Here is a 27,820-nt window from a genome sequence, read left to right on the forward strand (position 1 = left end):
TTAAGGCTTTTTGTCTCAGTTTGGAGAACTTATTGATTTCATCTTACTTTGAGAACCTAAGGTCACGCGATGGTAGAACAATATATTTTTGCTTGGCCGAGAAATCACAGATTTAGTTCATGATGATCTCAAGCGATAGCGTGAAATCATGTTGGTGGTAAAGCGAAGGGATTCTTACTTGGCGAGTATCGAAGAAAGAAATTTTTACCAAGGTAAATTCTTTGTCTTCTTGTTAGCTTTGCATTGAGTCTTTAAACTGGTATTTCGTTGGTGCATGACGAGTTTGTGTTTTTAAACGCAAACTGAGTAAGAGAAACTCGAAAAGGGCAAACTTCGTCACAAAATACTAAGACTAATCCGGTACTATTCGGCTGTTATAATCACACCTTGCTCCGGCACTATGCCATGATTGGTCAATATATTTGCTACAATTTCGTTTAGTTACAACTCTAACAACTTTTCAACTTGCTTGAACAACACCACTGCTTTTAAGTTATTTGTATACAACAAGTCCAAGTGTTTGTCTTCAAGACTTCCACTTTGCTGGCCGGATTCGAGGGCCTTAATATATATATTGCATTTCTTAGCTTAGCTTCAAAGAACGTATTACAACCGGGGATTTAAAACGTACAACAAAACAAGGGGAACTCGCATGAAAATAAACCCTGACTTAAATATTCATGCATACTTGAGAGTCGACTGTTAACTGTTTGATGAACACTAAGGCTTTCAGTCTGCCATCCCTTATTTGCAGTATTTTGCCTTCAAACGCAATAGCCAAACCCCTGCTCCCGCCAGACACTAAGCTCATTCAAATCAAAACATGTTTGTTCATGTTAATATACTAGTGCCCTCGACTCATTCAAGAGCCAAGCATTTTCTGCTTCAGAGAATTTGAGTAGTTTGGAACAACAGAGTATAGAATAGTTTAGGGAATAGAGATATTTTGAAAAATGGCTCAAGCTTTCTTCGATTCTAAACTTTCAGAGTACTGGGCCCGCGATGTGTCATTCCTGAGAGCCACTAAGTTTTTGTTGTCACCTTAAAGTTCTCAAAGTCTTTCAATATCGCTAGATCCCATATCCTGGGGCCCAAAACCTGATTAGGCTCCGCACACCATTATAAAATTCCGGCTTTTCGCCGTCGCCCCCCTTAAACTTGTTTTCTGTTCAGACGCAAAATGAAAACAAACGTCTGAATTATTGTTAACTTTCCGTTGTGCTTCAACATGCCTACGCTTGCGCTCAGACAGATTTTTCTTAAACCTCTTGAGTCTTGACCCAGTATAGTTGTACGTGATGGTGAATGATCGATGGTGGTTATGGTCGCTTCTGGTTGTGCATTATACTGTGGGAGTTACCTTACCTCCCCAGCATTTTCCCCTTAAAAACATGGGAAAGAGCTCCTCCAATTTCTATAGGGAAAGCCCTTGGGATGGGGTGAGTATCACAGATTTTTTTTTAATCTCGCCATGCTTGCCGCGATCGCGACGAGAAGCTTCGGGGTTGTTCGCATCCGCCATATCTTCGGCCGAATGAAGGCCACTATAACGACTTGACCAAAACCGGAAACTGCGCATGAAAACTCTCTGGCACCCAGCAGGGGTATGTGCGAGTGGGCACTATACCATATTTTTCCTTTATCAGTGGAATCAGTTGTCAATACTGAGAGGGCGTCTGGTTGTCCTGAAGCTATTGATGATGCGGATAAAAAGTGAGGAGGATTGTTTTTGTCAAGACAGGATTCTGAAAGTTTCAGTCATAATCATCACCGTTGGTTCTTTCCGTTCAGGTGGAGAACAGAGCAGGAGAATTTTCTGTTCCCAGATTAACTGTATTTTCAGTCTTCATAGTGGATGTGGGGAGCTCTTTTCTAATCAGAGCCATTTGAATGTGGGTGGGGAGACGACAGTTACGTCGACTCTGTTTTTCTTTTAGAGAAAATCCCGTGACTGGTGCGCATGTTAACGACGTGGATCGCGTGCAGGTTATCCCGATAAAACAGGCACGTGATGTAGAGTGTGTGCTTTTTTAACAATACCCAGCCATAAAGAAGTCGTCCTATCCTGTCTATAAACCACAGCGCACACCGATTTCTTTGTCTATTTATTGGAGTAATGTTTTATAACGTAAATATCTTTCTAACTGTTGAAAATATTGATAATATGTGAACGATGTACGCCTAAATCTTTGCACTGTTTATTATTCGGACACCTTCCAACCGTGGTTCTCCACTTCCGGTAAAACGGGTTGTGGATAATAACTTATTCAGTACCTGTTACCACGAGAAGGCAATTCGCTTCTCAAGAATTCAAACTGTTTTTCATATGCTTATCATATGCTCAGTTTTAAGTGTCAATCAAGGTGACTAAGAGTGCGGTAAGAAACAAGGAAAAAAAATACTTAAGTCAATATTCATTTTAAAACAGCTGAGCTTTTTTAACGGTCTTTACAGGTGCAAAAAATTGAAATGATTTTACAAAAGCAGTAGAATGCAGCCTTTTGGAGCTTTTTGGCTGGAGAGGAGCCAGAGTGCAATCATTTGGCCTCGTTTCTAAGTCTGCATGCGTGACACTGGTGACAAATTTATAACAAACAGCTGAGTTTAATCCTGAAATTTCATTCATCTACCAACGACATAGACATGTTTTTCTCGTGGTAAATATTTTGCAACAAAAATGCCGGTCTCGGATTCTCTAGAGGCCATTGCTATGAGGCAGGAGGCTGAACGATTTGAGTCTGTCTGCCCGAACATTCAATCGCTGTACGACCTTCTAGAAGAAATCGACAATGTGCCATTGAAGCGCAAAATGAGAGAGCTAGTGAATCGCATCGAGGGTAAGTGACCGTACAGACTGGATTTTTGGGAGGATTAGTGGCTCAAAGTCTAGAAGCTATCGGTGTTTCGAAAGCTTATAAACAGAACCTTTATGAGTTTTTCTATTTCAAATTTATAGTGTAAGCAATAAATCTATGATGACGATAAGGTGTAAAACCAAGTATAATTTATTCACTGACGTTGAAATGGAGAAATGCGAGGGCAGCAAACCATCACTTGACTTTCGTTCTTTGCGATATATATGTGGCAGATTGTAAACAAAGCTATCCCGCAAAACTCCGAAGAATTCTCATTTTCTTTGATTTTCTCGATATCTGACCATGCACGTTCCTTGTGATCTCAGAACAAACGCGCTAAGCAAGTGTGTTTGCCTTACTGGTAGTGTCAGTGAAGATCGATTATTTTGGAAAAAAATTAAAATTTTGAGAAGATCCCGTGTTGTAAAAACGAGGCAGGATAACTTATGCTTTCCTTCATGTACTTACCATATATATGGTCCACAAACATGTTGCAAGCGCGTCGATTTCGAAATGTTATTTTCTAAATTCACCCGATCGAGATTTTACCTTTTGTTTACATGCATGCCGTGACAACACAGTGCATGTATAACTGATTTTACAGCACTCAACGGTTTACTGTGTTATCGCGCCAGACATTTCGATCCTCATCTCATCACATAATTTCAATGTGTTCGAATTTCAAGGTCACCCTTTATTAACAGTGACTGGTGAATTTAAACAAGAATTTATTTAGCAAAGCAAGAACTCACTGATGTGGCCATTTCGTACATGACAAAAGAAAAATGTTTACTTTTTCAGCTGTATCTATTTAAAATATTGAGTGGTGTAATTTCAAGCGCTGATCTACGTAGTGTCGTCGCTAGAACAGCTTTTAAAAATCATCTTTTGTTCTAGTAGATTCCATGACTTTCCTTGCTCGTTTCACGTCTTCAGGTTGTCAATTTCACCGTCATAAGAACCTCTGTAATTTACGAGCAGAAGATTATTTTTGTTGTCTGAAATTTGTTTTCTTAAAAAGAGTCGCCTATTTGCATTTCTTGTGGTGTACATGTAAATCAAATCAAATAGACTTCTCCCTAGGGAGAAATAAAATAGGAGAGTAATTTGGCATCCTTTGGAGAAATAGACATAATGTCAACAGAACAGGCAAATTTCAATAGGTTATTATTTAAAACCAAAACGTATGTAACGATTACTTTGTGGAAGAAATGTGTTCTAGAATTGGGGCGATGAGGTGAATATGTAGGACATTTGATTCATCAATATATAGATATGTATGATTTCATTTTTTTTCTTTTGCTTGTGACTATTGGTGCTTTTAACCAAAAATTTTATATTTACATAAATGAAGACAGCACTTATTTCAAGAGGCAAGAAGAAGCCATTTGAAATTAATACTTCTTCAATTAACAGATGTTGTTGAATGACAAAAACAATATTAAAACATTGCATGAATTTTGCTAGTTTAAAAAAAAATGTGTAAGGAAGAAGAAATATTCTTTGGATATTTTGTGTCTGAATCATTCAAGAGAAATTGTAACTTTTATCTTTTACCGGTATATAACAAATTTAGCGTAGGAAAGTTTCAGTGGAAAGGAGACATTCCCAAATTAAAGTTTTATCTCTATGCATCTTAATAACCCTAAAAATTCAAAATGTAAAATTTGGCCTACCTACAACTGTTGGGCATTTAATTTGTTTATTCAGTCTAGCTTAAGTAATATATTTTTCATAAAATAAAGCCTTCTAATTCTAGGTACTGAGCTGCCTTGTCATACAAAATGACAGTTTTCTAGACTGTATTTACTGAAGCTTCATAGATCGTTGCACACTTTTTTGAAAGTATATGACTGGCAATCTAATGAAGGGTATACCATATAGCACTGAAATGTACATTCAGGGATGTAGCTAAGGAAAAGATCGATAGATAAGCAGGCTTATTAAGTAGTCAAGCTGGCTTTTTTACTCATCTGCATCTCTAAAATTGCCCGATGTCTTTTTTGGGCGCAATTTGAGCTGGAGCCAGCAGCCAGCCCTTATTGACATTCCTGCGTATTACATTATGTCTGCACAGCAAGTGGTATGCCATTCTATACAATAACCTGGAACACAAACTGAATGTCATTGTAAGCATTTCTTGATAGTTTTTTATCTTTGACCTGCTACAAATGCCTTAAACCTTTGCTGCAATGAGCACCACCTTATTTGAATTGAACATTTTTTTCTTTTTCTTCACCTTTCTTTTTTATTTTATTTTTCAATCCTATATTATTTTTTTGTGTCATAGGTGATTGGCAGCTTATTAAGTGCCCACCGGTGACTCATTGAGCTCGAGTTTTCTGGAGGCTTGACAAAGGGGTTTGCTAGACACTCTAGTGGAACTAATACCAAAATGCTCCTTTTAAGGATTTATACTAAAAAAATTACACACACACATGTACAGGGCTGGATTACTTTTAACTTTTAGTGATTTTATCGTAACAAACTGGCACAGAAAATCAAAATGTGAAACACTGAAGAGATTTCTAAAAGATACTCTGAATGAATCTTATTGTTTGATTAAAAAATAAGACTGACAGTTTTCTGAACTTTCTTCAGCCACCAAATATTTTACTGGGCAGGTATAATTTATATTCATTCATAAAGTACAGGACAAGGGAATTTCTGGGTTAAAAGGTTTGTTAAAAGAAAGAAAGAAAAAAAAAAGAATAGCAAAAGGAAAATCCATTTGCCACCAGATATTAGGGCATTGATCACCACATATTATACCAAAAAGCAGGAACCAGCTTTTTAAAATTTATGGTCAAAACTGAAAAATATTTACATGTACCAGATGAATGTTTCTTTACTCTTTTTGTGTGACACACAATTTGCATAGAGCCTGAGAAAACAGCCAAAATTTTACAATGCTACCACTGGTTTCCTTGCGAAGTCTAGGGAACAAGTGCAGAAATTCCTTATTGATGATGTGCCGTTATGTAACCTGATTGGTTGAAGCAAATTTTCCTTGTGGCATGACCAACAAGAGGCACTACCCAGATATGGACAATATCACGTCATAAATATGGAATTTTTGAGCTTGTTCCTCAGACATTCTTTTGCGGAAAACCAGCATCATGAAATGCTGACTTTTTTCCCAGGCTAAGCTGCATACAGTTGATGTCTAGGACAGCCCTTACTGTGTTTCATAGAGTGTCCATGCAGATAAGGTTACAAAAATTAACTTGGAATGTACTGGTATGCAGTGAGTTGTTAAGCTTGAAGGTGACTAGCTTATGGTACTTAATTTCTTGTTTTTTGCAATGATAAAAAACTTGCAAAATTAAAGACCTGTGAATAAAAATCCCCATGAAATTTAATACTTGTAAAGAAAATTCAAATCACAGGAAAAAAGGATAACATTTAATAACAAAAACATATAATGGATATGTACCGACAAATACACAAATTATTAACTGGTTTAACTGTTAAGTTCTTTTTTGTACATGTGTATCTTCTGTTGTGAAATAGCATTAATTTGTAAAGGTTTCACATTTGGAGAAAAGAATCCGGCTATCATTTTCATCCATTTTATCGAAAAATTTTTAACAAGTTCAGAAATTTTGAAAAATCAAATGAAGTTGAGAACGTTTGAGTCACAAAATTTAATGTCCTTTTTTATATTTGTGTATTGAAATCACGAAAATAAAAGCATGCAAAATACTGTCTCACCAAAATAGTGAAATTAAGTACCCACAAATTTAAGTACCAATAAGGTATCTAAACGTCAATTTTGTTCCTTTTTCCAGAATCCTTTTTGAACAGTCCAGAGTTTACAACCCTTAGAGTGGACAGCAATTGTGAATTACGCTTGGTGAGTCTTAATTCTCTTGTCTCCTAATACTATCACCTCCCCAAAGTTTCCCTGAACACTTTACCCTCCCCCCACCCCAACGCTTACTCATTATTCCGAACAAAAACTAGTGTGTAGTTGAAACTTGTTAAAAGGGAAACCATACACTGTGGCAAAAAAAAAACAGAGTCTGTCATAACTGTCTATAACCAAAAGTTTGGCTTTAAATTAGATATTTAGGGATAAGAATAATTTTTTGTTGTTTTAAGTAGTTGCTGAATTGTAAACTAGACCCTTGTCAGCAAAAAGGGGCTATATGCTTATTTTCTCCTAGAGAATACAATTCAAGCATTCTAGTTTATCAATAAAGAATACTTATAACATTTGGCAAACTTTAGTTTTTAACAAATAGATTCCATGTTGCCATGCGTCTGTCCAGATACATGGGATAGATTATGTCAAACTGTTTGGTAAGAACAAAAAAATGGCAGAGGAGTCACAGGCTAGTGTGTGTCACTCTTACAGCAGTAAGACGTCCTGTAGGCAGCTGCAGTGTACATACTGCCAGCAAATGGCTTTTGAAATCCATGGAGATGCCTCTCAGATCTCCCAGACTTTTCAGGGGGAACATATTCAACTGGGCCAAATGGTTCAAAACTTAAAGACAGTTAGAAGAAATTCAAAAGTTAGTTTCCACACCAAAACACATAATAATACTACAGCACTATATGCTCTGTTTGTACATTGTATAATACCATGCTCTGTTTGTAGTTAACCCAGATTATGCTCACTGTGCTTTCAACAACATGACCTTGCATGATATTTTTTTGCTTGGACTCTCACAGTTTATTTTTTATAGGGCATTGTTGGTAGCTCAATCTCTGGCAAGTCAGACTTACTGCACAGATATCTGACTGGTCAGTATGCAAAGGTGGATTCATTCACTGGGCGCCACAAGAAGGAAGTGTGTTATGATGGGCAAAGCCATCTGTTATTGATCAGGAACGAGACTGGGCCTCCTGATTTGCAGGTATTCAATATTTTGGTGATGATAATGGGGATAAAGATGATGATGAAGATTATGATGATGATCAGTGATTTTGTTACCTCTGTGGCCTGCGTCCCTGACGCATAAAAATCCCCAAAGACTGACAAAAGTTCATGGCATGCGCACCGTATTATGCAAAGATCAATCAATCAATCTAAAGATGTTTTTGTAGAATATCCTGTTTGTGTGATTTCTGTGGATGTTCTCATCACTCACTTCAACTAACTTAAGTCCACTTTTTTCGGCCAATTAAAATGAGAAATTATTCCAAAGTTAAAGTTACTGTCCAGAAAGCCACTTCAAAATCTTGCTAACAAGATAAAGGTTAAGACGAATTTCAGCACTTTCAGGGCCTTAAAATGTATTTTAGTACCTTCATATGCAATGGCAAAGTTTTCATCAACCAAAAAACTATTAAATGCTAGATGTCCACTCTTACGGGCTGTCTGTTGGTGTAATGTAGCTCGTAAATTTTTTTCTTTTCTTTATAGTTTACACAGTGGGTGGATGCAGTAATCTTTGTTTTTAGCCTGGATGATGAGCTTAGCTTTAGTGTTTTATCCAGTTACTATGCAAAAATGGCTCAATATAGGAAGTACATATCGGATATTCCTGTGGTCCTGGTTGCATTAAATGGTGAGCAAAAAAAATCAAATGAGATAGTTAAAAAAATAATGAAACGATATAGGAGTTTTTTGGAGAGGGAATTGGGCAGTGGCGGGGGTGGGGTAGTATTTGGTGCATTTTGGGTCTGGCCACACCCTGCAATACCTTGGGACTGGGACGGATGATGTGACTTAAGAGATTTCCCGAATGGAGACTTCTACCTCTGGTTTATGTTATTTCATTTTCGAGGGTTAAGTTAAAACTTCCTAAACTCAAATTTTCCACCTTACTTGTCTTTAAAGAGTGACAAATGCCGACCTTTAATTTGCTTCCGGCAATTCCTTAATCAGATCAATTCTTAAGCACGATGTCAGCTTTGTAAGGTTTGGCTCCTGGGTTTGGCTTAGGGAACAACTTAAGATTACCCATTTTCAGGGCGAAAACGCGTCCGAATACAGAAATAAGAATCAAAAGAAAACAACGTCAACAATAACAAAAATACACACAATTTTGATTTTTATAATTATGCCACGTTCATTCTTTTAGAAAATATAAAACAGGTGTCTTTTTTTTCCCCAAAGACGGTGTTATGAGTATTGATCAGTCAGGGATTGTGAGCACGCAGCGAATAAAGAAGCTTATATCAGAACTTAAACAGTGTGTCTACATGGAGGCCTCGGCTCTGACAGGAGACAATGTGGATCGTGTTTTTAACACAGGTTAGTTCTAATTCCATAATTTTTTTTGGTTAGGCTTATATCTCTTAAATACTCATCTTCAAAGCTTCCGGTTAAAGAAGCCTAACCATTGTGTTATCGCTTAGTGTGTTGGTCAAAAATGGCTCTAAATTAAGTCTACAAGAAGTTCGCCGTGCAAATAACTAAAGAATCTTTACTTAACGACCAGTAAGCTACTTTTTTTATTCAAAAGTAGCCTGCGTTACAGCCCGCCCTCGCATCGTCTAGACTATTGGCTTTATACCGGCGGTTTAGCATGTCTGCGACACAGGCCGCAGGCTACGCTGAAGATACTTTTACTTACCTAAAAAGTCCACCGGTTTTAACAGATACGTACCTCTTCATTCTTTTAAATTTCTTTCAAACAATTAGGTTAATTTCATTACAATAACATTTGAGTACATACACTGAAGGTTGGTTGCTGCTTGTAGGTTTCAAAACCGGCATCTTCCTTTTATTAGCGGCAATCGCTGTTAAGTTAAAAAGTAGCACAGAGCTTGTACGTAACTGCTGTAATCCGCAAAAATGTCTTACATACATGGTGAACCTGACTTTCTTCTTCTTTTTTACTTGTAAAAGCGATTCTTGTCGTTGAAAATGTTTCACGCCCAAGTATGGTTTTTTGGCAAATGGCGACAACAGGTCTGCAGTTTTGTCAGTTTTATCTTTCAAACACCTGGAACTTTTTTAAAATAAACTTTCAATCGATTCCCAACAAGTTTAGTAAATCAGGAGCCTATTAGTTTGACCGCGGTTAGGGTGTTATCCATAGTCCTCCTCTTTCGCAGACGTTCCTCTAGCTCGTTCCACAATCCTGCGGGCTAAAAGAGCCTCGGCGCAGGAGTGAGGCAAAAGCCACATGCACTCCCTTGAGTGCCTTCTTCTTGAGATCTGGTTTGTAGATCGCTGGACTTTTCAATGATCGTTGCGATCTACGGAAACCAAAAATAATGTCTCAGCGATCTATGAAGAGTTGTTTCTACATTAAATTGCGGCGATCGCTGGACTTTCATTTTAGCCATCCTGCCTAAACTCACCTTAACCCTTTTTAGCTTTTTTTGTCCAATGTCAAAGAAACCTTTTTAACAAGTTGCTCTTAAAATCTCAAGGTCATTGCGAAACAATGCGTGTTAGTGTGGCATTGACCTTAGCAAAACGGGGGCGTTGTGCTTGTTGCGAAGGATCATCCAACCTCTCCAACCTGCTTTTTAACGCGAAAGCGTTCAAAATTGTGCCAAGTCGTGCCACCTTGTGGTAAATTCGAGTCGTCACTGTTTAATTGCGTAAAATCGTCAAATAAACGACATTTTTTATGGCAAAATGTACATGTGTTGTACTGTTAAGCTGTTAGCCTGTTTGACACTGTTGACAGGGATTGGAAAGGCAGAAAGGGAGGAATTTAGGAATTTCTCACGAGCAGTCATCTCGAGGCCTCCCTTACAGCTCCCCACACACCCCGCCCGGCGCATGCGTTTCACACAGTTTGCACTTGTCTTTGTGTTGTGTGAAACGTGTTAAAATCGTAAGCGATGTTTATTTTTTGTTTCCTAGCTGCTTTCTTTTCTGGGGCTCATCGTGCAGTCAGCCTGTTCAGTCTTACTCCTCACTCACTCAAATCCTCAGAACGTAGTCCCGCTCCCCCCCCCCCGTCCCCCTTCCGCTCGCCAGCGAAAATAGCACTAAGTATTCACTGTTTACAGAAACAGTTCCAATTGAATCACTTCAATCATTATTATCTGCACTTTTAGAGCCCACCTGACGAATTTGACAGTGTAGCACAGCCCGAATAAAATGATAACGAAAAAGGGAAAAATTATTGCGCATGATTATTATGATTCATAATTTCCCCATTTTTGTTCCTGCTGTCCATAAGAGGGATGACGCTATTTCCGAATCACTTTCTTTTTCTTTTCTTTTCTTCCCCTTTGTAATAATAATCATGCGCAATAATTTTTCCCTAGGAAAGTGGTTCGGAAATTGCGTCATCGCTCTTATGGACAGCAGGAACAAAAACGGGGAAATTATGAATCATAACAAAAATATTTGCCGTTTTCACGTTAATATGCAAATTTTAGAAATTATTTTTACCAGGTTTAAATTTACAAGTGGCTTGAGAAAAAGGTGCGAAATGCTGGTAACACAATCATTTAAATGATTTCGTGGAGGAAGTTTTGTTATTCTAAGTAATAAAAGTCATCTATGGGATAAAAAGAAAGTAACTAATCTTGTTAACCCCCTTCGCCCGCCAGCCAGCCGTGTTAAACCGGAAATGTTTCATTCCCAATCAGGCATGACATAAAATAAAGGTTTGACACGAAACAGAAGTGGCAGAAATGGCAACTTACGTTAGGTTAGATATTTTACATATAATTATAAAATTTTGTGACGTTTATTGTGTGGCTTAAAGTGCACAAAATTTACTTATTCTTTTAAGTGAAATATGGCACTTATTTTCCGGAAGAGAGACGATCTTCGGTTTAAAAGTATTTGTGAAATTTGAAACGTGCAAAACGTTGTTGTTAATGAACGGTTAGCCGCTGACCGACATTTTCCCAAGGACTGAGCAATAATTGACTGATGAGAGATACTGTTTGTACTCCTAGCTGGCTTGATACCGAGATTTTTGATCATCTTTGAGAAAGAACAGGTTTAGAAAAGATTTTTCTAGAATTGAAACGGATAGAAGTAGTGTTCATCGACAAAGTTGTTCCGCACCTTTTCTTTGAAAGGCGGGCTGTAGCGATTGGAGGCCGAGCGTAAGCTAAAAGACAAAGACACAAAGGTGGGATTCTTTCACCATGGAGTAGCTTGCATTGAGGAAACGAAAGTTCTGGAAACATTTACTTAGTTCAGACATCTTCTACGAAGGTAATAACTTCATCGAATGGTCTTTTCGTCGATGGTTTTTGCTTGGGAGAGATTTGGTCGTCGCGAATCTGGCATCCGTAGTGACAATTATAATCAGTTTGTGTTGGAGAAGATTTGATTACATTTGAGCCTTCTTTAAATAGCATAAAAATAATTATGATGCGAAGAAGCTTTCAGCTCTCTGGATCTTACGATATCATCAGGGATGCAACAGATCTGGCAAGTAAGTCTCTAGGTTTTCAGTTTCTTCGATTCTTTTAGCTTTCAAGCTAAAAGTAAGTGCAGTTCAAGGGTTTATTGATCTTCTTTTTTTGAAGCCCAGCGTTATTGCTGTAGTACTTCACTTTTGCTTTTATCTGTTGTCTGATGCGTGTCGCATACGAGAGTCTTTGATAATGATCGTCTTTCCGTGAAATTAATTTTCAAGATAATATTTATAACGATAGTCGTCTCTTTTTAATATAGTTTGTTGTTTACTTCAATCTGCAAATGAGAGCACAGCGAGCTGTTAAAGTTAGAATACTGTAGTCATAGTTTTTCACTACAAATTTACACAATCAAGTCCTTGGCTCTATATTTTCGCAGTTGTTTTAGTTAAACAGAAATATTGCCTTCGATGTAAATTTTCTTGACACACATTTGGCAGATGTAAAGATTTAATATTGCCCGTTGCACGAGTCTTGATATTGATATCTCTTGCTGTCACATATTAGATTCGACGTCCAATTCTAATTACTATCTTGAATTAGAAAATTACACTACATAAAATTAGTTATTGTCTCTTTGCTCATTCTAAGTATCGATTTTGGGTGTTTCTCGATTTCTTCTCTCCAAAGTTCTTTGTAGACCCTGGTTTCTTTCGAACATAGTATAAAAGTTTATAGTGCGCGGTTCGAGAACTCAGAAACATCAAAACAAACACTCACTAAATTATGTTTGTTGAAATGATATTTAAGTTCTCGAATCCTTGCTCGCATGAAGAAAAGACCCGTGATGAAGTTTGCATAGCTACAAATGTACAACGTAAATTTCCGGAGGGTTGTTCAGTAAAAAATATTTTTTGGCGTCGAATTCCACCACATTATAATACAATTCAAGTCGCTTATGCAGTTTCTTATTCTCGCTTACGCTTGCACATGTTCATCGCCGGAAGTTTTTCCTACACCTATGCCCTGTCAAAAATCATGTTACTTAATTCTCTTCATTTTATCATCGTGCAGTGTTTGGCAATTTGTCATCGCGATCTTTGTAATTTTCCGTTCCTCTTTAGCGGTAACAAGTCTTTCTGTTTTCGTAGCAATCAGCCACTTAGCATAATTTTCAATGTTGTGTTTACATTATTTCCCGCTGTGTTGGCGGGTTTGTACTTTGTAACTTGTTCGTCTGTAATATAATAAGTACTCGCATGTGTTTAGAACTCTTATTACTTGATTTGCCAGGAAAACTTGCTTTGATTTAATTCCGCTGGAGAAAAGATAATTTTTATTGGCTTTGCTCACGGTACTGAGTGAAATTTAATTAGTCCGTTTGTGAAAATGTAATTCTTATGCTAGTCGATGTTTAATGAATACAAAAGAATGCTATTAATTGGAAAATTATGGCGAAAACACAATAAAAATAATCCGTTACATTAAAGTCAGTGTTTTGCTTGTGAAGAGTATTTCCTTAAAATTTGAAAGTACAGTCATCTCTTTTCTAAATGAGTTATTATTTTACGAGTTAGAATCTTATTTGGAGTGTGGAAATTTTTCCGAGCTTTCCGTTGTTAGTTTTGTCTTCTTGCTAAATTATACAGTTTTATGCTTGTATGCTGGTGGATGGCAAGTCCACCATATTCCTGATGCAGTACTCAATAACTGGTGTTATACTACTACATGAAATTTCTGCAATTTGATTGGCTTAGAGCTGTGGTATTTCAGCTTAATTTGAAATACCTACATGTGAAAATTACAAACCTTTTGCGGGTCGTAGTATAAACAAACAATAGCATGATTTGTATGTGATATTTGGCATAAATACCACTCGTGATATTTCAAAGTTGTCTCAAATTTCACTCGCCTATCGGCTCTTAAATTACGTATAACAATTTTGAAATATCACTCGTGGTATTTATGCCAAATATCACTACAAATCATGCTATTTCCTATACTAATTGTAACTTAAATTTGTCCCAGCTTGCCATAGAGCCTCCAGTAGCTCACTAGTTAGACCTTCCAATTTAGAACTCGGTGCGTTGGGAGTTTGCATATCATCTGGATCTTGTATAGATTTCTCTTGAAACCTTTGATTGTGGTAGATTTATACTGGATAATGGCTGCCAACATTCACTGGCCAGGGTAAAATTAAGTTTGTTCAGGAAATGCTTGATCAAATTAAGAATTTTTCTTAATATGATGCTAATTGTACAAATTTTATTTTATGGATACAATGTTTACAAATGATATTACTGATAAAAATTGAAAATTTGAGCATGGATCAATTTTTCCACAGATGTGGAATTGAGGCATCAACAAAACCTGGATTGGACCAGATTGTATCAGGTCAAACCCTGTATTTCACTAAACTACAGAAGGTTAGGGATAGGGTTACAGGGATTGAACTGATCTGGTCCAATCTAGGTTTTGTCAAGGGCCCTTAAAAAATGTACTCATGTAAAATAGAAATGACATGTTTGTGTATTTTCTGACACAGTTTTTCTATCAGTTTAATCAAATATTTTATTATTTTTTATTTAGACCTTTTTGAAGTGTTGTAAAGCGCTTAGCACTGAAAAGTATAAGCGCTATATAAATATTTCATTATTATTATTAAATATTTGACATCAAGTACGTTTTGAATTTGTCATTATATTAATCCTAGAGAAGCCAAATTTTGCCATATTGAACTATCATTGGATACGGTATTATTTTCCCTCTCACAACTTCATCCCTATCTCAGACACTTTATGCCTTAAAAGAGTGGAACTTGTGGAAACTAACTGCCTAACAATACCGGTACACTTGTACTATTATTAAAGAAAAATGTACATAAATTCAAGTTTATATTTTAATGCCCATATATTACTAATTATTTTTTGACAGTTTTTTATCCACCCCACAATCTCTTGGTTAGATCTCAAGATTATCAGATTTTTAATTACTGTTTTTAAGTTAATTTAAAGTTACAAACCCAGCTGAGATGTGACACCTGTTGCACTAGTCATATCTCTATGGGTCAATATTTTTTTATATTCAGGTTAACTTTTTTCACCTAGGATGAATCTCAATTTCTCTTTGTCTCCTAGCCCTAATTCCTGAATAATTAGGCCTGGGATTTTGACTTGTATCATAAACATGAGAAAATACTGTTTTAAAATTGTTCTGGATATTGAGGTCTTTATCAACAATTTTGGTTATTTAAAGTCACACACCCTGCTGAGCTTTCATACTTGTTGCCTCAGTTACCTTATACTCGTAGGAAGTCATCAATCTTTGTTTTAGATAATGAGATCTTTATCAATTCTGTTGGTTAATTTCTATAAACCCCTGCTGAGATGTCACAGATTAGTACACATGGAATATAAAAGTAACTTTGTAAGCTTTTTATTCTTAATTGTACACCTTGCCCTACACCATCTCAAAATGTTGGCCATAAAGAGACCAAGTATATTTAGCACTCTAATGCAGGAAATAAGGAATGGTAAGAACATAAAAGAAGAGGCAACCAGCAACCTAAAATATTTTATGGGTTCCTAAAAGAAAAAGAACAAACAAACAAAAACAGCAACAGAAAGTAATCTTTAAAGTAGTGCTCTGATGCAAAAGCCAGATTTAGTTGTCACACTGAATGTAGACTGTGGGAATGTAGACACAAAGTTAAGAATTGAAAATGTCTTTGGTATTGGAAGGCTAAGTATGGACAAGAAATGATGCAATTCTGGTGTGTGTAGCCTTGTTTGCTGTCACCAGGGAGGGTGTTGAGCATGCTCAGTTATTAAGACTGCTCTAAAATCTTCAGTCTTCTCCTAAGCTGTGCTCATGGCATTGAAAACCTGTAATCTGAGGGCCATGATGAGTGTTTGCTTCTGTGGCTTTCATTTAAGTTCACAGAAACTGAAAGTGTGTTCATTGTTCTTATTTGTCACTGAAAATTTTTTGTCAACAGCCATTGAAAAGCTGATACAAGCAAAAACGGAAACAAGTCCTGTTCTGACATCATTTGATCCAATCCACTCGCCAACAGCAAGGGACCCTCCTGATCAAGGACAAACGAATGTCCCTTCACAGAGCCCTGTTAGCAGTGCGGCATCAACACCATCATCTTCTACCAAACGATCGTCAAGAAGAAGAACAATGCTGTTCAGTTCTTCGGTATGTACATTGTAATCAGAGTTAATAAATAACACTGTATTGTGTTCTTTCTTAGTCATTATGTATTGTTAGTGAGGTTGCCGTGTCATAATCAAAACAGGTTGAACCCATTTTGCTTCCTTTCGTCTTTTTATATACTACCTTATGCATTGCTGGTAGAATAGAAAACACCAACTGTAACAAGCCTCTCAGTTTGAAAACAACTGAATGGAGAAGGGCTCAAGACTCACTCTTCTATCTACTAGCGATTATGAGTTAGTGACAGGCTTAATTTTGTTTTAAAATGTGTAGAAAATCCTCAAGAGGCCGTGTAATGATGAAATTAATGTTTTGTTAATGATGGAAGTACAGTTAGCAGTTAGTATGAAAAATTTTAGAATCAAGATGGTATCACAATGGGTTCTTGGAGTGAATTGTTTGGAAGGAGAAAGAATTATCAACTGATATACACACAATATATTGAAATTCAATGCAAAACTGAAACGTTTTTCCCCTTCCATGTTGAAATGTTTCAGTGGCTTTCAGTTTTCCAAGAATTTCAGTTTCTTTTTAGATATTCATATGTAGGTACAGACACTCATCTTACTGTTCCTCATGAAGACTTGTTCTTGCTTTTTGGTTAGTAGGAAATAACAAAATAAGGTTTTAGTTGGTATTAATAACCTGTTATTGGTGATTTGGACTTCTAGTGCATTAGCAACAACATTTTGATGTACGATGTGTAAGCAACAATACTTTGCACTCACGACAGGTGATTCCTGTAATTTCCTTATGAAAGCAGCTAGTTTGTGCAGATGGGTGACTAAAGCTTTTGGTCGTGGATTAATGATTATATTTTTATTACAAGATTGTGTCCTAAGTTAGAAATACTTTAGTAGTGTGTGCAAGTTCAGTGATTCTGGCACTGTTTTGTTCTGGCCGTTGAGCTAATGATTTCAGGGAATTAAGTATACACATAATTATTCAAATAATTATGGATTCATTATATTGTTTAATTAATAGGCACAGCATTCTCAAGCCAATGTAAGTTAAGTCCTTCCACTGACTGTATACAAATTGAACAAACCTCAGGAGTTCACTTCTATTTCTCATGGTTTGCTAATTTACGTGCATCACTGCTTTAATCTGATCCTTGAGGACGATTGCTTTGTTCCGAGCAGCAATTCCTTGCTGGGTTGAGAGGCTTCGAGTTAAAACTATGACTGTTCATACTGTCACATCCCTTGTCTAAAAAACGTTGTGGGTATGTTATTACTATTAACATAAAGTTTGAATATTTTTTTATAGAAAGAAAAGAAGGAGAAGGAATTAGTGACAGACACAGATGTTGGAAGTGGGCGATCAATTCCCTTAAAACAGGTGGATTTTATTATTACTGGATCAGTTGTAGTCCCGATTAATAAAGTGCAGTTGAGTCGACAATTTTTGGGCAATATTCCAAGGTTTTGAAGGGCAACAAAAAGGATGTGAGATATCTGATGGATTTTAAGTCAGTGGAGGCATGTGTTTCCTGTTATCAAATGGTTTTAATATGAAAATGAGACAAGTTCCTGTAGGCAGGGGAGTTTCTTTTACAGGTCACATTTCACAGTTTATGATTAAAGGTCACTGTTTTATTGGTGGGTTACTAAATCAAACAGTTTTTCTTCAATCTAAATCAACATGTTGGATAGGGTTTAGGGCTAGGAGACACTTCTGGTCCTTTTTATTTATCTATGCCATGGTAACCTGCATTCTGACGTGTGGAATGTGATCTGCATTTGTAAAAAAAATACCAACTGCAAGTTGCTTGCATGAAAATGAGGTAAATTTGCACGACAGGGACAAGGTCTCTACCAAAATAATGATTAAGCGGCCACAATGCTGACTCTTATGTTTAATTACTTAAACGGGCTATAAAAGTAAGAGAAGTTAAGACAATCCATGTTGATCACCCTCTTTGTACATGCAGAAGAGTTTAAATCTGTACAACTTCTTTTGTACTTTGCTGTTTAGCACTGGTGTTGGAAACCATAACATCTCCATAATTTAATTTTCCTTTTCTTCCAGGGTTATTTGCTCAAGAGAAGCACTAGCTCAATCAACAAGGAATGGAAGAAAAAATATGTTACCCTCCTAGAAGATGGAGTTCTGGCATACTATCGTAATTTGCATGTAAGCACCCTATTAATCACTGTGATATCAAAAGCATAACACTGTAAATACTTAAATTGGTGCCCTCTTTCAAATAAGTGTCTCCTTCGAATTAGATCTGCCTCCCCTTATTCCAAGAAACCCAAGCCATTATAAAATAAGAAAAATCACTGAATATACAGTATAGAAGGAGAATGGAAGGAATTTAATTGTAGAACTTAGAGGACCTGAGAGGAAACAGGACTTTGACAGCAACCACTCAGTGATTTGTGTGTTTCTTCTTACAGATGCATGTGCGTTCCAGTTTACTGTCACAGTAAATGTATTAGCTGGTTGGAAATTAAGAAAATGTAATTTTGAAGCTGAAAAGAGGAACAAAATAAGTGCACCCTTTAAATAAGAACCCTCTTCAAATTAGCCCTCCCCCCCCCCCCCCCCCACCCGAGACTCAGAAAATTAAGGTACTTCCCTGCATGCCAATTTAAGCATTAACTTGAGCCTGTCCTCTCACTGTGGTAAACGAGAATTTTTCTTCATTGCTTGACCAGAAAAAAAAGTAAAGAAAACAAAGAATCATAGATCTATAATAATAATATTGTGAAGGTTGCAGTTTTAATGCCTCACAAGAATACAACTAACAAAGGCAGAGTTTAGGCCATGCCAGCCAATTTGAAAATGCAAATTTTTGTTCCATAATAAGCTTCTCTGTATACATCCCTTAAAAAAGAGCTTTTGAAAAAATATGAGTCTCAGCACTCAGACTTACCATTATTACAGTGATGCATACACTACAGTCAATCTAACAAAGTGAAATTTTTGTGTTAATTGTTGACAGGACTATATGGATGATGTTCATAAGAAAACCATAACATTGAAACACACTACTGTCAAAGTGCCTGGAAAAAGACCACCTAAAGCTACCACACCAGCTCAAGGTACCACAATTTAAACTTGTATTGTACAAACTTTCCATGCATGCCTAGAAATGATTTGTTTTTAAGGCATACTTGATTCTCAAGCCAACAGTTCTGAAACTTAAGGGTAGCTTTTATCGTAAAACTGGACTTCCACAGAATGATAGCCACCTGACTTAGAGTCAAGCTGAGTCAAACATGCTCCCAGAGAATTTTTTAATGCACTGTTATTTGAAAATTGAATTGGTTAGTCCTTGCTAATACTGGTATCAAATTCAAATGGACATTCCTATAATGTACATAACAAGCCTTTGAATTTTATGTAGACTACAACTTCCCTGCATTTGGTCAGATTAAAAACCTTTCTCACTTTGAATGGTTAAAATTCCTATGAAGATCTCATTTCAGTTCAATGTTTACATCACTGGGCAGTGATGTGAAGCTGTTGGCTTTGTCTCATTTTTCCTTCCTTGTCAATTGGCAGGGGTCGTAAAAGGACCCTCACAACTGTTTGAAAAGAGTTTGGGACGTAGACCCTGCAAATATGTTTGATCTTTTTAAGGAAGTGGAAGGGGCTGTCATAACCTGCTAATCTGACCTCATGCTGTCACGGTTATCAAGCTGTGCATCAAGAAATACTGAATCTAGTAAATCTAAAATCTAAAATCAATACATATAAATTTTTTACCAGGAAATTCAAGGCCGACAACGCCTCCTATGGAAACTGATAACAACAACAGTGGCAGTGAAATAGGAATTAACATTACTGATGGTGTACAAAATGGAACAGATTCTTATACAAGCTACAACTCTCTTTCATCTCAACATGATATCGATGGTGCATTAGCCAGTATCGGAAATCAGTTAGTTACTCCTGCGTCAACAAATATCAGTGCTAACTCAACAAAGACTGATTCTTCAAGTGTAATTAAGAAAAAGAACAAAAGAAGCAAGCATACAAAATCTTGTGAAATAGACTATGAGGAGCTTGAAAAGGCTTTAGCAATTGCTGCAGCCAATGCAGTGGTACCATCGGGGTCCAAAGTGGAGTCGATAAATGTGATATCAGGTAGCGCAAAAAAGAAGGGGCATAGAAGAGTCAAAAGTGGCAGTGGACCAAAAGTTGATTTAGATCCAGGTAATAGATGCTTCTAGAAATTTATGCTATAAGACATTTACTGCTTTTCAAGTCATCATCATCATCATTGGTCGACCAAGGAATAGTCGACTCTAGGTCATCTCCAGCTGGCTCGGTTTAGGGTAGCGCACACGTTGTCATCCTCTGAGACATGCTTATTTGGGCTGATCCATTCCTGGACTTGGCTGGAAAAGGACTTATGCGGTCTCCCCGGGGTTCCAAGTGGGGGTGGGGGTGGCAGGTTCATACAAAGCGTAGATGTTAGTGGGCTCACTAACACTTAACAGACCTTTCCATGGTTTTTTCCAATTTTTTTTTTTCATGGACAAGTTTGGAAGAATCCACCTCTGGAAATAAGAGCGCCTTTAAATTAAGAAAATTGCCAAGTTTGAAAGTGATTTGTTTTCAAGTTTTTCAGGCGAGCAGAAAGCTGACGTGGAGTGTAAAACACGCACAATGGGGGAAGACACAGAAAACGTATTTTAAATTATTATTATTATGATTGTCATTATTATAGATTATTTTTTCTGCACCTTCCTTCGTTGTGTGTGTCATGCATTCCATGTCCGCTTTTTGCTCACCTGAAAAACATAAGAAAATAACACCAGCAGGCTAAAACAGATCCAAATTAGAGGAGTGTCCACTTGATTGAGATTCAAATAAAGGACTGAAGAATGGTAGGGACCAACTTTAAGTTTTCATTTTAGGGAGTTGATTTTAAGACATCATTGACTTTGTTGCAGAAATGACTGACTGGGAATTCACTATAGTATCATTAGAAGCAAAAAGCTGGCAGTTTGCTGCAGTTACTCAAGAGGTAAGGAATAGTCTGTAATAGATAAGCTATCAAATATGTATGGCTTACAAGAAGGAGTGTTTGTCTGTGATATAACAATTTAAGTAGAAGAGGCTCAACAACAAATTCAGACTTGCTTGCATCAAGTTTGTTTATGTCGAAGGTGTCATCATCATCTTTTTTTTTTTTCTGTCAGGGAAAAGTGAAGCCTGAATAGCCAGGCCCACTTTACTGGTACTTTTTTTTGGGTAAAAAGTTTTCATTCCTGTTGAATTTTTACTCTTCCTTTTATCTCAGATTGTCTTTGTCTCTCTCAAACTGTCTTTGAATTTTGACCATTATATAACACAACTACATCAGCACACATTGCGGAAAAGACTACCACTTCTGCATTGGACTGTGCAGCCGTAGAAAATGCTGTCGAGTCTCCAGCTTGACCAGAGCCCAAATCAATAGTCTTCCAAGACTGACAGTTGTATACTATTTCTGACACAACAATAATAAGTAGAATCAATATCTGCAATATTGAAGCTGTTTTATTTTTCACTAGCTTTTTGTATTTTCTTTTTCAGGAACGTGATGACTGGGTACAAGCAATAGAACAGCAGATTCTTTCATGTTTACAGTTGAATGAGAGTGGCAGGGAAAAGGTAATGCATGTCATGGTGGGTTATGGTCAAGTCGCCCGAAAGTCATCTTGGCAGAAGTTCTGTCACCTGAAATTTTTAGTTAAGTCTCCCGAAATGCTGAGTTATGTTGACCAAATTTTTATCATGCTCAACAAAATCCTAACATTTTTATCGTGCTTGTTTTGTCTCAGCAAATCTTAAAGAACGATATAAAGTGCATACACTCTTTATTAACTCTTTATGACTTTTGGGTGACTTGACTGGTTACCCTGTGGATGGTGATAATGAAAATCATGCAACACAGTCTGTTAAACAGCCCCCTGCAAACAGAGGCTCCTTTTATCTCATTATAATGGAGGGGAAAAGGAGGTTCAAGTGGCTCTGCCTGAATTGTGTCAAGTCTTTGAAGTTACCGCAGCCCAAACTTCTAGGCTAGTCAATCATATTTTTATCTTGTCATACTGGTTTTTTTCAATTGCGAGCATCTGTTTATTGATAAACCGATGGTCATAACCGAGTCCTCTATACCAAGTGCACAGCTATCAGGCCTGGGTTCAAAACTGTATCCTAGCAACATTCAGCACATGCTCAACAAAGGTCTTACCCTCTCCCAGTTTTTGTTTTTGGGTATGATAATGTATGCTAATGAAGTTGAAACAAAAGAGCAAATAAAAATTACCTGAGATGAGAATTAACTACAACATACTGATACATATATATATTTTTCATTTTAGACACGGGGTAGTAGCAGTTCATCAGCGAATGGTTTTGATATGCTGTCAATTAGAAACACGGATGGGAATGATGTTTGTGTAGACTGTGGTGCACCAAGTAAGTTGGTTGTCCTGTGACACTTTTGCTATACATTTTAAAGTTGTCGGTAACGTTGTTTCGCCTCATTAGCAAAAATAGTATGACTGCATTTAATAAACGCTATAAATTGTGAAAGTTTGGTTGATCAGGTCCTCTCTGACTGTGTCTTCCTTATTTAGCATACACTAGCATAAATAAAATTTTAATTGGAAACAGTAAAGTATTTTCCAAAAAATAAACTGAAAAGCAACTCTAACTGAAATACAGAGCACAACACAGAAAGCACAGCTTATGAAGTCAATTCTATAGCAAACCTATGCTTACAGTGATTACAGAGTGAGCATAATTTACGAGTTCAGTTGAATTTTTGTTGTTAGCAAGTGATTCACAATGCAAGATTTTCCTCCGTCTGTTTAATGACCTCCCACGCAGACGTTCTTAGAGCTTGCTTCGGTTGCCTTCCTGCCCGACCAACATCTTCTGAAACAAGCGTTTAAATTCCTTTTCCATTTTTTTGCAAATATCAGCTGGAGATCGGCTGCAAATTACCTGAGAATCAACCAAATACGTCTGTGTGAGAGAATATCTGCTTAATTGCTAAATGGCTGCATCTAAACCCTTTAGTCCCAAGAGTGATCAAAATTCATTTTCTAATAATGATATCAACACATAATCCAGAGAAATGTTGTGAGAATTAATAAAGTGATCAGCCTTCGGAAAATGCTTTGATCTGCAAACAAGCTCTCTCAACTAATTCTGTAAGGGAATGTATGGAGATCAGTTTGGAGAATTTGTATCTGGATATTGGGGCTTGAAGGGTTAATAACCAGTGTTCATGCGTGTGTTCATTCCCAGATCCCGATTGGGCATCACTAAATCTCGGAGCACTGATGTGCATAGAATGTAGTGGAATGCATCGAAACCTTGGTACACATTTGTCCAGAGTTCGATCACTTGATCTGGATGACTGGCCGTAAGTAACTTCTTAATAATTGAGAAATAACTAAATTATTTATGATTTAAGTAACAACATACCAAAAGATAAGTAAGGCTTAGATTTTTCCTTAGTGGGGTACATTTTTCTCGATTATATTTCATTGTCAGAGATGCTGTTAACTGCGGGTCGAAAATACGCCCCATTTTTCGTTTCATATGCGTTCTTATTCTGTAAGAGAATGATAGTCCGACCCATTTTAAAGGTATCATCCTTCTCACATTTTTTGAATGGCCTGTAAAACAGCATTTAGTTAATAACAGACCAGGCGGGCAATATATTAATATAATATGTTGTTTTTGTTATTCAGGTTTGAATTAACTGCTGTAATCAGCTCAATTGGTAACACTCTTGCTAACAGTGTATGGGAAGGAAGGATACAGAACAAAACAAAACCATCACCGTCGTCTCCAAGGTAAATTAAAAATTACAGCAGTTTAAGGGTAAGATAATGATGAAATGGCTCTCGCCCTGAAGCCTAAGGTTCGTGTGATCGCAACCAAGAAGAAGAAGAAAGCAGAAACGTTTCGATGGAATAGTTGAAATGCGAACTTATGACTTTCTTACTGTTAGTGACATACTGCAAAGTAGGAAGGGGTCAGTTAATTGGCATGATTAGGGTTAGGATTGTGATGATAATGATGATGATGATAGGGCTTTCAAGTTGCCCAGTAAATACAAGGAGTCGGCGGGAAATCAAGCAACGAGAAATTGTTTGTCCCTATTTTTCGTCTTTATTGCTATGAAAGTAGCCGGGGCCTTGTTAAGTTAATAGTAGCCCTGAGAATCCCCGGCCCGTAGCCCTTAATGATGTCAGTTTTCAAGCTAGTTACTTTTTTTGTTTGTCTGTTTCAAGTGAATTCTTTGTTTTTCAGAGAAGAGAAAGAAAAGTGGATACGGGCGAAATACGAGGGGAAAGAATTTCTTCAAGAACTTGCACCGAGCGATTTTTCATTAGGCGAAGTGAGTATCCAATGTGATGTGAGCTCTTTAAAAGATAGCCTTCATTTGGTTTGTGGTTAGAACTAAGAGAGGTGTAGGCATTTTTGAAAGCCAGAGAAAATGGCTGAAGAATAGTGGGGACAAACTCGCGAGTCCTTGTTAGAGACTGAGGTGGCCATGAAGAGGATGTATATGTTACAGGTCAAATTTGATTTCAGATTAATTTTTTTTAACCTAGGTTGATTCTCTATTTCCTTTGTCTCCTAGCCCTAATCAGGATGCAAAGAAAGTCATTTTTACAGCTTGCCAGCATTTACTAGCCCAAATGTCATTTCAACAAGCTCCAAAAACTTTTTGACGAGCAGAATTGATATCACCGTTCTACTATAATTTAAAATCCTCAAAAAACTTCACTTGCCCGTCTGCTGGCTACTTCAATTTTTATTGAAACCCCTGAGTTAATTGTTTGAGGTAAATTTAAATATTTCTGATCGGGAGCGTTGCCTTTTACCTTGGCTAAATCTCTATATTATCTGAACAAAACTAAACAACGATTTTATTTATTTTCAACAGCAACTCCTAGAAGCTGTAATTAGAGAAGATTTACCACAGTGTATACTACTCTTGGCTCATTGCACACCTGAAGATCTTAACACCATCTACGAAGACCGCGAAAGTAGCACACCACTTCATTTAAGCTGTTCACTAGGAAATATTGTCATTACGCAACTCCTTATTTGGGTAGGTAGCGAGCACTAGATGTCATAGCTTCGGTTGTTCTAGGGACGGATCGAAAAGGTAACCTTTTTAAGGCTTCAGGTGTATGAAAGGGTAGAGATTCCTTAAGTTGAACTATATGAAACGGTAGGAAAATCTGTTTCAGTTGTGAAAAAGTCCCAAAAGGGCTAACAGGTGCATTTTACAGCCGTAAAAAGTCGAGAAAGCGTTCTGGTTTTGTGATTTATTCTGATTCATGTCTATTGAAAGATAGTGTTTTTGCAGCGGTTAAAACAGATGCATAGTTCTAAACTAGTTATGTGAAAGGGGTACCATTAATTTTGTCAATAGAAGCAATACGAAAGGGGTACCTTTTCTGTCCAAAATGGAATATAAAAGGGTTAAGGATCAGACCTCGGAGCGGAGCCTCCCCGTTTAAAATTTTGTTGAGTACCCGCGGAGGTCTTTCCTACTGCAATGCTCAGACATAACAACGTAAAGTATATAGTGTACTTTTACCACCTTGGTGGCGGGAAAATTCCCTTGATTTTAAAAGGTAATTCAAACCATGCAGTTTTGAAAACCTTTTTTGATGTTAACAGAGTTTCATCTCTTTTCCAGTATTTTGCAGATGTACGGATTCTTGACGGGAGAGGTCGCTCAGCTCTGTGGCACGCAAAGAGTGCTGGGAGTAAAGAATGCGCTGATATTTTGCGTCATAACGGCTGCCATGACCTGGGTACAATGATTCCTCAGGTGAGCCGGAATGACGTGTTTCTTTGACACCGGAAGTCAACTGTCGAAGTCATAACTCATCAAACAAATCAAAAAGGCATTTTTGCATTTATCAAAGTGACAAAGCTACAGAGATGATGATTAATTCTGTCCAGAAGGTCAAAACGTTGCGTTGATGACATTTAGCGCAATTTCTGTGCCTTCAACATGCTGGCTTCATGTAAGCAAAGATTCTTCGTTCAATTTGTGTGACACCCTTGCTTCTTTGGCAGTATATATGAAAAGCGTGATGCATATTCCTGTCACCGAGTATTGATGTCACGCAATTTGAGTAGCAAGATGTTTTATCAAATATTAGAAATTAATGTATGAAGTTTTGAAGTTATCATTACGAAAATTTACTGTTGGTTTACTTCAGTTGTGCAACACCATTAGGCTGAAAAAAGAATTGAAGGCTGCCAAAATACTGAAAGGATATCAGTGAGAGAAAATTTTACATTATGAAGAAAGCACTATAAGAGTTGTATTTATTGTTCTTAGAAAAAGTGTATATATGTTATTAACATGAACGTGTATATAAATATATTGTTATTTCCTTGATATTATGAGGCTTATCACAGAGGCCATCGTACAAAGTGTACACGAAAGGTATAATGCGGGAGTAGAAGCACAAAAGGGGTATGTCGCATACCAAGATGTATTGCTAAATAAATTCATGATAGCCTGTTCACGGACCCTCAATTTTCTCTTTAGAGATCGTAGAGCGTACGTATGAAAATAGAAACGGCGGGGAATTTATTGAATTCATCGCTTTCGCGCGCTCGCCTCGCTCGCGTGCTCGTCGATTTTAGAAAAGAAAAAGAAACCAAAATCCGTGTACAGGCTACCTTCAAGAAGCAATTAGATGTTTTCCTAATCGGAAAATCCCTTACAGTCGAATCCCCCTTTATACAGACACTGAGGGGCCATATGCAGTCACTGATTGAATCAAAAATTTGTCCCTTATTAAGTGTCCGTATTAATTACAAAGAAAAGGGTTCATAGAAGCAAAATATCAAAAACAGAACATTAACATCAACAAACTAAACATCACTAACGTACAAATAACAATTATTCCGTGGACTAAGTGTATCAGAATAGGCAAAAGTGTTCAAAAGGCTCTTATTTATTCTTTACTTAATTTATTATATACTCGCTAGAACTAAGTCTAATTTGTAACTAAAATACAGTTAGTAATGACATGGAAAAGTTGTGTTTTTCTCAATTAACTTCTCCTAACGAGAAGCTCACTGCAGGACACAGTTAATAAAGCAATGTCCGTATGTCTATATAAATCCATGTTGATCGGGCAAGAAATATTGTCCGTGTCCGTAAAGTGGGGTTCGACTGTACGGCCCCACTCAACCATGAGATCACAACAACAGAAAAATGCTATCCTAGTCTACCTTGCCGACAAGAAGGCATGGCAAAAATTAATTACGTTTTAAGCTTATTTTTATATTTTGCGACATATCCCCTTTAAGAGCTGAGGGTACAGCGTTTTACCTTAAATCCTGATTTTATTGCACGTGCATTATTTTTCGTGTATATAATACAATCTTTCGCCCAACTTTACAAATCTTCACGTAAGCATTCTGTTTAAGATATATAATACTTTTACAAAAGAAATTAAAAGTCATTGTACTGAGATCCACGGAGAGAGCAGTAATGC

The 27,820-nt window shown here is 37.0% G+C and overlaps 1 protein-coding gene across 2 annotated transcripts; it reads left to right on the top strand.

Moving 5' to 3' along the window:
- The first annotated feature begins 84 nt into the window (after nucleotides 1–84).
- On the top strand, nucleotides 85–27,802 carry LOC140930112 (arf-GAP with GTPase, ANK repeat and PH domain-containing protein 1-like). 2 transcript variants are annotated; one of them, XM_073379776.1, is made up of 18 exons: nucleotides 85–212; nucleotides 6,647–6,711; nucleotides 7,550–7,720; nucleotides 8,230–8,374; nucleotides 8,926–9,063; nucleotides 16,093–16,298; nucleotides 17,586–17,657; nucleotides 18,348–18,452; nucleotides 19,267–19,366; nucleotides 20,037–20,483; nucleotides 21,227–21,300; nucleotides 21,852–21,929; nucleotides 22,643–22,739; nucleotides 23,577–23,694; nucleotides 24,026–24,130; nucleotides 24,591–24,678; nucleotides 25,231–25,398; nucleotides 25,996–27,802. In XM_073379776.1, the coding sequence occupies exons 1-18, from the start codon at nucleotides 149–151 to the stop codon at nucleotides 26,155–26,157; spliced, it is 2,403 nt and encodes an 800-aa protein (XP_073235877.1). In that variant the 5' UTR covers nucleotides 85–148; the 3' UTR covers nucleotides 26,158–27,802. The 2 variants fall into 2 exon arrangements, with proteins under 2 accessions (XP_073235877.1, XP_073235876.1); XM_073379775.1 differs by lacking the exon at nucleotides 85–212 and adding an exon at nucleotides 2,544–2,837.
- The last annotated feature ends 18 nt before the right edge of the window (nucleotides 27,803–27,820 follow it).

Source organism: Porites lutea, chromosome 3 (genome assembly GCF_958299795.1).
Source record: "Porites lutea chromosome 3, jaPorLute2.1, whole genome shotgun sequence".
Lineage (NCBI taxonomy): Eukaryota > Metazoa > Cnidaria > Anthozoa > Scleractinia > Poritidae > Porites > Porites lutea.

Bases quoted from the DNA above. Each gene is read 5' to 3' on its own strand.
- LOC140930112 (XM_073379775.1), top strand. From the start codon at position 2,678: ATGCCGGTCTCGGATTCTCTAGAGGCCATTGCTATGAGGCAGGAGGCT. The intron at 9,064-16,092 runs GTTAGTTCTAAT...TTTTGTCAACAG, and splicing joins GGATCGTGTTTTTAACACAG to CCATTGAAAAGCTGATACAA. The intron at 24,131-24,590 runs GTAAATTAAAAA...TTTGTTTTTCAG, and splicing joins CCATCACCGTCGTCTCCAAG to AGAAGAGAAAGAAAAGTGGA.